This window comes from Crassostrea angulata, unplaced genomic scaffold, assembly GCF_025612915.1.
Source record: "Crassostrea angulata isolate pt1a10 unplaced genomic scaffold, ASM2561291v2 HiC_scaffold_235, whole genome shotgun sequence".
NCBI lineage: Eukaryota > Metazoa > Mollusca > Bivalvia > Ostreida > Ostreidae > Magallana > Magallana angulata.
The window spans coordinates 185,231-196,699 of NW_026441788.1; the positions used below are offsets into that span (position 1 = coordinate 185,231).

General features: G+C 33.5%; 1 protein-coding gene across 1 annotated transcript; it reads left to right on the forward strand.

Moving 5' to 3' along the window:
* Positions 1 to 10,435: 10,435 nt before the first annotated feature.
* LOC128169846 (uncharacterized) lies at positions 10,436 to 11,152 on the forward strand. The gene has a single exon (XM_052835898.1). It carries the CDS (start codon positions 10,572 to 10,574, stop codon positions 11,118 to 11,120), a length of 549 nt encoding a protein of 182 aa, XP_052691858.1. The 5' UTR covers positions 10,436 to 10,571; the 3' UTR covers positions 11,121 to 11,152.
* Positions 11,153 to 11,469: the final 317 nt, after the last annotated feature.

The window sequence follows — 11,469 nt, forward strand, 5'->3', positions numbered from 1 at the left end:
TTCATCAATATAAATTTACAAGAAAGAAAACAATTGGTAGAATGTAATAGAACAAAACATCCAATAGCTGTGCTTAAATTATTTGATGTATGAAGCGTATAAATCAGTATTATATATGTTAATGCATTTTTTAATATATGGCTATTGTTTGGAAAATATATTTGTGCTTGACTTGTATTTTTTATCTCTTTAATTAAATGTAAACAATAAACTGTCGAAAAGGTTTTGTTTTTAGAATGTTTCTGATGTTTTTATGGAAAATTCATCATCCAAGATTTGAATCATTCCAAGTACAATAAGATAAACGATGTGGTTACCAGGTTTCTCTCTGAGGAAATATTCAGCTAAAATCTATGAACTTGTAAGAACCTATGTCAATTATTTAAGTGTCACAGATGAGATCGATAATAACATCACAACACAGAAAGAAGACGGAATCGCCAATGTGGAATTATTATCTTGGATATTAATATAAACATGTATACCCCCCCCCCATCAAACAATTTGTTCATGTAGTCGAAAGATCAATTACATTTTTCGAAACCGTTTACATGTGCAAAAGGGCAAACAACTAAATGGGCAAAAACAACTCTGTATGTATTCTGTAATTATGATATTAAAGTAAATATTTTCGTATGGATCGATCTTTATTATTGATTGACAATGAGAATAACTAAAAAGATTAGAGTGGCAATACAATGCATTGAAGGAACAACGAACACTTCCATAAAAGGTAAGTGCATGAAATTACATATTTTGTACGTGGCTTTTACATTATTTGAATTCCAAGTGCTTCTTTGTGAATTGACAGAGAATACACGTTATTATACCAATGCACAATACATTATAAGTAAAAGATAATCCCGTTTCATCAACATTCATCAAAGGACTATATGTGATAAGGGCCCAAAATGGCCCCCTAAATTGAACATCATAATTTTGCTATAATTATTTGTTTTCTAAGTACAGATATGGATGTGTTGTGTTTACATAATATTCATTTTGGTTCAAGTGCCCACAATTTAGAAATATGGCATTGTAAAGACAAACTGCTTGCTTTCAATCAGTTTTTCCTTCCAAAAAAATAGAGTGCATGCTTAAACTAACTAAATATTTTAATCAGAGATGTATCTAGTGAAGACTAATAAATGACACAAAAAAATGTGTCTTGTTCAAGCATGCGTTCTATATTTCCCCTTTGTAAATAGATAAGAAAAATGTCAATTGTTGGCTGATTTTGATTGAATTAAAGAAATGGCGTCACTTCTGACGTCATATTCTGCCAGTGAGTACAAATAAATGAAATAAATAGGTGAAAAATATATTTTATATGAACTCCTCTAAAAATGTAAGTTATCATTTTATTGTACCCGAAACACTTAAAAAATGGTGAAATATAGGGGCCAAAGAACTTAAATCACAAACCCGTTAATATGGCCCTAAAATATGTAAAAATTAAAGTAAACATTTCTTTAGAGTACCTTGGTTTTAAATATGAACTATGACCCCGGGATTATGGAAACAACAAGAGTTCTAAAAATAAACACACCGGAAGAGCTGTATACATATTAGAACCAGCAATGGTTTCACAATTTTGCTATTTTTAGATTAAAATTTATCCATTTAATAAATGAATTCATATTTACTGTTACCATGTTTTCAGGACTTTCTTTTGTATGTTAGCTGAAGCCTGTACTTACCAACCTGACAAATACTGATTCTTGCACATTTAAAATAATGTCTCACCAGTAACAGGTGGTGTGCAAGAACTTTTTTTTTGACTGCTCAATGTTGATTGAAAAGATGGTGTTATAAAATCATAATAGTGTGAATTTTATCGAACTTATAGAAAATTCAAATACATACAACACATTTGGAATACTTACGAAAGTATTTTCCGCGTATCTATATGATGAAGTCGCGTCATTTTAGTAATCTAACAGGAAAAAATAGACGCCGAATAACTTAACAAACCCAACTAGTAGCACATTCCGGATTTAAATATGCATCTATACTACACTCACGCTTTTTGGTCTAACATATAAAGATGTACAATGACACGAATAATGCACAATTTCATCACATGTAAGTTAACAGTTTATATTGACATTATTTTCATTGATGTGTTCCGCGGCATAATTTTCTCGCACGATCGTTGAATGCTCGTACATCAGCGTGTGTTCAGCTTTTGTTATACTGATATTCAACAGACAACAAAATATTTCAAAATATCAGATTGCTGACTAGATTCCAAACATAACACAATGAATATCAAAAAATGCTAAAACACATTTTTGATCAATTCCATGGTAATTCTGGCATTCGGTTTTAGATGCGTGACGAAGTGTACTGCGTACGTGCACAGGGGCATGAAGTATGTTTGTATATAACAGTTTATTCGGTTTTATAAGGTACATTTGGAATTTGCTCTTGTTTGTTATTAATTCTGAAAAAAAGTTGTTATAATTTTATTACAAAAAATCAATTAACTACCTATTTTTGTCATTCATGCAAACTTCGAAAAAATTCCCGATTTCAAAAAACCGGGATTTCAATCAACTTTTCTAACGCACCATGTACATTTTCGTGAACGTATGAGCATTATCAACTCGTTTGTGATTTAAAAAACACTCTTTAATAATTGTAATTAATATACTTCAAATAATATTTAGCTTATCGATCATGATTTTGAGTAGATAAATGCCAATAAACGACCAGTCACGTCTTGTAATAATGATACATATTTCATGACGTTACATTATAAACAATGACGTTATTTTTACAAAGAACTATATATAACAAGAGTTAAATTTGGCCCCCATAATTCGTCTTTTTTTAAGTGTTTCGGGTACAATAAAATGTTATGTTATATTTTAGATGAGTTGATGTAAAATATATTTTTCACCTATTTATTTGATTTATTTGCACTCACTGGCAGTATATGACGTCAGAAGTGACGCTATTTCTATAATTCAATCAAAATCAGTCAAAAATTGACATTTTTCGTACGTTTTTATGAATGGGAAATATAGAACGCATGCTTGAACAAGGAAAAAAAATTGTCTCTTTTTAGTCTTGGCTAGATACATCTCTGATTAAAATATTTTGTTTGTTCAAGCATGCGCTCTATGTTTCCAGAAAGAAAAACTGCTTGAAAACAAGCTGTTTTATGCTAAAAATGAAAAAAAAATGGCGGGAAAAGGTTGTCTTTACAATGTCATATTTCTAAATTGTGGGCAGTTGAATCAAAATGAACACTATGTAAAAACATCACATATATATCTGTACAAAGAAAACAAAGAATTACAGTAAAATGACAATGTTCATTTTAGGGGCCATTTTAGGCCCATATCATATATAGTCCTTTACATTAAAATACAATCATTTTGCAAACTCTGTTATTGTAAAAATATCAGAGATATTGAAAAAAAAATAACAGTTAATCAAAGCTAATAGTCTATACTATCTATGATTTAAATTAAATCAATTTTGGAGATAAGGCCATTTTTGATGGTTAGTGGCCTTAGTCCTTTAACTTTAATTATATATAGTTCTTAAGTTTTGATAAAGATTGTTTGGAACAAATTTAAATAAAAATTATATGATATTTCTTTTTATACGCATTTATTTTGCTTAATGCAGTGAACGCTAATAATGCTTAACATTCATGTTTTTATAAATTTAAAATACGTATATACATGTACTTTGATTCTTGCGTTTAAAATTGACAAAATCTAGTGAGATTGTATTTAGCGTTGTGCGTTGCAATTACATGTAGTATATAAACACAAAGTAACGCGTTATTTTTAAGGGAGTAGAAACTGACAGTTAATTATGCTAAAACTGATTTGGAAATAATCAGAGTTGTTCCTCTTGATATGGTCTTTTACTGTTTTTGGTGCTGCCCAGTTTTCTTTATTAAAGTTTATCTTGATAGTGTACATCTACATATAGTAAATACACAATGTACACGCATCTAACTTTGAATAGACTAAAATACGATTATTTCGATATTCTAGCGAAGTTCAATTAAGTCTGCCTTTTTTTTAGATAAATATAGCTCTTTTAAAGTTAAGCATCATTCAAATACACCTTGAAATAATTTGTCAGCTGACAAGAAATGATTTATTGTTCCTTTTTGAATTGAAAGAGCATTAAACAAAGGTCAATACCAAATATGGCAGCACATTATGCTTTTAAGTAAAATAAAATTTTGGGCCAAAGCAGTGGTCCTATCATTGGAGCAAAATAAACATCAGAACTTTCTGAATACTAACATAAAAATTGTACATATGTAAATGCATGAAATTGGTGACAGAACAAAGTTGCTTTTCAGTAAACCACTGGATACTAGTTCCCTTGTCCATCAATGAAATAGTGTAGAGCGCATTGAATATTGTTCAGATATATGTTATTACCAGTGTTCGACAGATGTGTTGATTTTGTTTCCAATACCCAGAGGGGAAAAATGCTAGTATCTTCTAGGTAAGATGGCAGACCAGATGAAGGTTGTCTTTGGCCATAAAGCATGCAATCTAAACAATGAACATTGTGCATTTTCAGAAAACAATTTAGATGTCATTTGATCGTTGGCTAGGTCATTTGAACCGAGGGGGATGATGACGAAATCTGGCGGAGTCTAGTATTTTGACATTGATGTTACCGTCTTGCCGAAATCCTCCCACTGTAGTCAACGGATACCTTTCCATTGAATGGTTACAGATGGTTGCAGGTTGAGCCCCCCCCCCCCCTCCCCAAGGTCTCTCTGCTGCTGCAATTTCAGCCCAATAGAGGATTGAGGACCCCAAAGATCTGTACAGAAGTCTTGATCCTTCTTGCTCCAAATGTCAGGTGGTAGAGGAGTGGGTCAATGGTCAGCCTCCGGTGCAAGACTTCGGGGTCTGGCCCACTGTGAATGAGATAAGGCAACTGTATGCAATTTGCTTTTGTGAGTATATAGGTTGCTTTGATTTGAATAGTGTGTCTTAGTAAAAGAAGAACAAGTTTTCTAACCACATACATGACCTTATCGGACTTGGAAGTTAGTGCATTGAGCACCTGGACTACTGAAGTGCTGTCAATGTGAAAAAGGATTTAGTGTTTTTTAGACTCTGATGCCATATAGTAATTGTTATGCCATTGGTGTCAAAAGTATTGCCGAGAAAAATAAGATTTGTAGTTGGTTCTACATTTTTTTCTGAAACAATAAATACCCCCAGTTCTTGGCAGAGTGACTTGAACTTGTCAAGTGTATTTTGACAGACCACATTTTGTCTAGGTCATCAGAAGAGAAAATCATCCAGGTAGTGTAAAATATGGTTGTTGCCTATATGTTGTTGAGTGGCAAAACCTCCACTGGGGCCTGGGGTCGGTCCGCAGCGGGGCCTATACCTGTTCTGGAATGGAGGGGGATTTTTTTTCCCTGGCGCTCGGGCTGGCGTCCCTGTGGGTACGTTACGCTTTGAAGATATCACAGGATGAATCTCTGCCATTCAGTAAACTGAAAGGTAAAGGTTACTGAAATGTGGCCGAATGACATAGCTATGTCATTCAGTCACCTGTCCAGACCATTCAGTTAACATTCAGTTGACTGAATGGCAGAGCTTCATCCTGTACATTGCTTTGCGTTTTTGGGGCATATCGGTGAATGCTATCCAACACTTGCTGAGAGTTGACGGCAATTTAATAAATTACTGTTTTACTTTACGGAATAACTTCTTTAAAAAGACATTACGTGCTGCTTGCTAAGATTCAATGAAACTATGGGGTTTTTGCAGGGGCTTACTGATAAGCCAATGTTAACTCCTACAGAGTTTTTTCAGAATGTACAGAGTGTCTCAGAATTAATATAGACTATTTGATATAAAAACAAATAATCCTGATTATAAACTTAGCGTAACATAGATACTCTATATGCAGCCATGTTAAAGATATTTCCTTGACGGTTTTTGATCTAATAAATAACAAACAGAATAGTCTGCAATGGAGTGCATTGTGTTTTTACTTGGTTTTGTTGATGAATGTTTGCTGACTGACATAACCATAGCTTTTCGATGTGGTAAAAGAAGGTAAGTATCAAACATTTAATGAATGGGTTTGTTTTATAGTTGGCTATACATGTTGTTTAGTTTAAAACAGAAAACGTTACCCACACTGTGATGCGATGTATCAATTTTACTTTTTAGGTGGGAGTGCTGCTCTGGTTACATATATGACAAAGACAAAGCTACCTGTGTCGGTGGGTTACTTGTCACGTTAAAGTTCTTATTACATGTATATGACTTATAAATGTTCGGAAATAAAAACAGTCTAATATAATCAGTACATAATAAATGCTTTTAGCGATAATAGTTAATTGACGAGGAAATTTTGTTAAAAAGAAGAAATATTTTAAATAGGTATTTTCCACGATTCAAGTGTGTCCTAATGGATATCTTGGTCTTCACTGCAATGTATCATGCCCATTTCCTTCCTATGGAGTTTCATGTCGTCTTTACTGTACCTGTGAAATAAACTTCTGTCATAACGTAAACGGATGTTACATAGAGCAAACTGAAGGTATGAAACATTTGTTGAATTGCAAGTTTGACAAAGTTATTAATGACATTGTGTCTGAATTTTGCTGTATACGTTGACTGCCTCTGAAAATTAATACTTAGACAATATTGAAAGAGGTTTTCTCATATTAGATTGATGAATAATTATGTAAGTTGATCACGGATGAACAGTAAAACATAAACTTACTATGATACTCTTTATTTTTACATAAACATCGACGATAACCAGTTAACCAACGCGGGAAATTCTAGTAACACTAAAGAATAACATTCTAAAAAATGAGACCAACATGTCAACAATTGTTTAAAAAATGACTGAAGTTTTAGGAACAAAACAATATGGTAAATGATCGTCTCTTTGGCGCTTTATTTAATTTAGGAGGTTTTATAAATAATGATCTGGTTATACATTTATTCTTCATACCCACATAACCCTAGCCTGGAAAATACGAAACAAACAATTCGCTTGCTTTTATTCAGCTCTGGATATATTCATTGACACGGTCTTATGTGTAACAAAACACAATTTTACTGTAAAATCATCATTGTGCATGGGGGACCAATGTTAGTGGTTTTCGTGGCAAACCCTTGTCGACGAATTTACATCCCCAACGATGTAATAAACAACCATTTGTTTAATATAAATTTTCGAAATAGAACTTGTAACCAAGAAAATTACGTTCAAACGAACGAGAAAATTTTTGGATACCTGTTCGAATAGAATTGATTCCACGGTGTTTTTATACTATATAGTATCTATTACTTATATTACTGGCAACTCTCATAGTTTACTATCATAAATCAATGAATTGAATTGGCTCACGGAGAGAGAGAGAAGAGAGAGAGAGAGAGAGAGAGAGAGAGAGAGAGAGAGAGAGAGAGAGGGGGGGAGAGTCTTAACATCGATTTACAAATGTTACAGACAGTGATATTCTTATCTTTTGTTTCGTCTTTTTTAAAGACATCGAAACAGTCCCAAACCGCCGATTTCTTCCAGGGAACTTTCTTGTGCAATGTTTACTTTAACATGGTTTTTCATCGTATATTTAGGCTGAGCAATCAATACGTAACAATAACGTACCCATTAATGTATAAACCAAACCTGAATCGTATCAAAATCCGGAAAGAACGTGGCGAACCGAACCGACAAAGTTTGAAATCGGAGATAACCGATGTTTCAGTTAATTATGACAGCCCTAAAAATCATTGGACCAATTGACAAATCTATAAGATGTTACTCCATTACAATTTTCAAAAAAAAAATTACCAAGTGCTAGTATACTTTCTTATTTCCCCAGTAACTAAAAAACCTGTGATAATGAAGGGTAAGCCCTACCAGTTGTAATGGAATGAATACAAACGATCAGCAACCCAGTTAATTCTAGAAATTCTAGAATAGTAAGTATAGTCCTGTGAGCCAACTTTTCCAGTTAATTAAAAATTATTCGAATAAATGACTATGTTGTCCCAACTTCACCTGTCCCTAAGTATCCACTCTAAAAATGTTCTCAAACTTTGCACAACGCGCGGTCGATCAGGAAGAATAAGGACAATTTATCTTATTTTAACATTGATATTCAAAACCGTGAGTTTAAAGGAAGTGAACATGAAAAAATTATCAAGGGCTCAAATTTGTCTGTTTGATGTGTATAATGATATCTGAAAACCGTTTAGACAGAGCTTTCCTCAGTAAAAAGATATACCACTTAGAATTACTAATTCTTGCAATCCATGAGCGCTGCCATATTGTTAAAATCATTACCTCCCTGCTGGGTTATCTCTAAGCATCTAAGAGAGGGCAGCACTGATGCTGCCGTCAGTGAGACACATTGCATTTTTACACACGTGTAGTAACAGGGATAAAATGCCATCATCAAAATGTGAATGGAAACTTGAAAGGAATGTAAAGGGTTGTCATTTTAAACAGTTTTTATGGAGGAAGATTTTGGATCTCGGAATGATGCATTCCCACCAGCAGTTAATGTGACATGTAACTAGAACGGAATGTCCGTGGATCATTGTTATTGTGACCTATTTTTTCTTGCACTCGGGAATTTCTTGTTTATGAGTTTGAACATTATGTGTGCTACATAGATGAGCACACAAGGTGCATTGCACAGCATCCTGACTTTTAAAAAGTGTCTTAGTCCTGTTATTCTTCTGACAGCATAAACAGAACCGGCGTACATATCATCAAGATCTTATGTATAAAAGAAAAACAAATCAGAAAAATTTCCAGGGCATTTAAATAAAAAGTAACGGTAAGAAACCCCACATGGAAAATGGAATTACAACTTTATATTAATTTAAATTGAAATCTAATATAAAACAGCATTTTATTTATGTAAACACTGACTGCCACAAGCATCTCCGTACAAAAACATCTGGAATGGGATGGTCTTATATTTCACAAATTAATTTATCTATATTCATTTTTTGTACAAATCATAAATAGTTATCTGAGGTTCATTTATAGAAATGTACTAAATCCTTGTCTTCTCATGACAGTACACAACATTTTTCTTCACATCAAGGCATAATTTTTCTCCTCAACTTTTATCAACTCTGTACATAAACACTGGCCTAGTTCCAACATTGACCCAGTCACCAGCAGCAATGTGGCTTATCTACGTCAGAGAACAGATGCATGCTGGGGAATAATGGATTACCTCCATAAACCTTTCACTGAGATTGTTAAATTGATAAAATCTCTTGATAGAAATAAACAAATAGGTAACAGACCTCATTTTTAAGTTTCAAAAGGCTTTTATAATTTATTAAGCAACAATTATTTTTTTCATGTTCACTTCCTTTGAATAACTGTTTTAAATAATATCAAAAACTTAGTATTATTCATTGAAATAGATGTCAACGCAATAAAATCTGGTAGTACATCACTGCCACATCATGTCACGTGTCAGCTAAAATAATTTTAATAACTTACGTATACTAGTATTTGTTAACATAAACCGACAAATAACAACACTACCCTGCGGTTTCCACCAAACATATTGTGGGCAGATTTAAAATTTACAATATCTAATTATTTAACAAGTTACTCTTGTTCTTGTGCGCAGGTGGATTGAGTTGGTGAACACTTTCTTTACTTTTCTATTGGCCGTTGTTCCCATTGGCTAGTATTATCGAATCAGATCATTTCTAGTATTATAAATCCCGGTTACTTTTGATTTTGTTTCACTGTGGGTCCGACGATTTTGTACACCAACACCTCGCACAAGGTATTTATTGTATTAATTTATATAACATAACTTTTCTTAGTATCTACATAAAGTAAACTAAGATTATGATAAAGTTTAAAGCTTTATTAAAACCGTGACGAATTATTGTGTATAAATTGTATATATATTTATATGTGTTTATATTTATTTACAGAATCACCTTTTTGTACATATAAAACATCCTGAACACAGAACCGTGTCTTTATTATTTACTCGGTCACAAATGGCGTCGCCGGTATCTACAGTCAATGGTGATTCTTGTGTGAGGAAGAATGTCTACAAAATCCAGTGAGCAGTCATCGCTGAAAACAACTCACCTGTGAAAAGTCCGGAACGTACCGTTACCTCTTTTGATAGAAATACCTTTAAACGCCGAACCATGACGACAAAGAAATTAAGACAACAAATAAAAACTCTACAAAAAGAACTCGATAGACGCATAGATGAGGACAACGAAGAATACAAATCCAAAACTACTTATCTAAAACCAGTCCGTAATGTGCAGAAATTCAGCGGAAATGAAGATAAAGACGATATTCATGTCGACGACTGGATAGAAGAAGTTGAACATGTCATCAAAAGTCACCGGATAAATAGAGAAGAAAGTACCGACTTCATATATTCAAATCTGACTGGATTGGCAAAAGAAGAAATCAAATATCGGCCATATGAAGAAAGAAGCAATCCAACAAAAGTGTTGCGTATTTTAAGTGAAACATTTGGAGACAAAGAAGGAATAACAGTCCTACAGAGAAATTTCTTTGAGCGAAAACAGATGGAAGGGGAGTCTTTACGAGAATACAGTTACGCTCTGATGAACCTCATCAAGAAAATTACGACGAAAAACACAGATATTATTCCAAACCCTGATTTGACCCTGTGTGAACAATTTGCGCAAAATGTGAATGATATCTCATTACGTAGAGAATTAAAACGACTTATTCGTCAACAGCCGGATATACATTTTTTGGACTTCCGGGACGAAGCAATATTGTTTTCAGAGGATGAAGAAAAGAACCGCTCAAAGTGCTCAACAGACAGACATACTACAGAAAAACAGGCCGCTGAATCTTCACAGAAGTCAGAGAAAACTACTCACGGAATTGACAAATACTTAGAAGTCATACAACGGCAGGAACAAAACATCGACAATCTTACAAAGTTACTTGAACGGCAAACTGTATCCAAATCCAAAGAACAATACCGAGTACCATATCCACAGTTAAACCGCCGCCGTTGCTATACATGTAAAAGCGAAAATCATATCCAAAGAAACTGTCCACGAAATCTCACTTCGGCAAATTACCAACAATCGGGAAAATAGATCCTGCTGATGAGCAGAGTCCGACATCAGTAGGAAATAAAGAGGACTCCATCTGTGTCAATCATATTATTGGTCAAAGTCCTACAGTTAAAATTAAAATGTTTGGTGTAGAAATTAACTGTTTATTAGACACTGGGTCTATGGTGACTACAATAACGGAAAGTTTTTATAGAAACAACATCGAAACACTCTGTAAGAATATAAAGAATGATGTGAAATTGAATTTAAAAGCAGCAAATGGAATTTCAATCCCTTATATCGGATACATAGAAGCTGATGTTGAATGTATGGGAAACGTTATAGAAGATCGCGGTATCCTGATAATTAAAGATACAGAAGATGGAATGAC

Bases quoted from the DNA above. Each gene is read 5' to 3' on its own strand.
- LOC128169846 (XM_052835898.1), top strand. From the start codon at position 10,572: ATGGAAGGGGAGTCTTTACGAGAATACAGTTACGCTCTGATGAACCTC.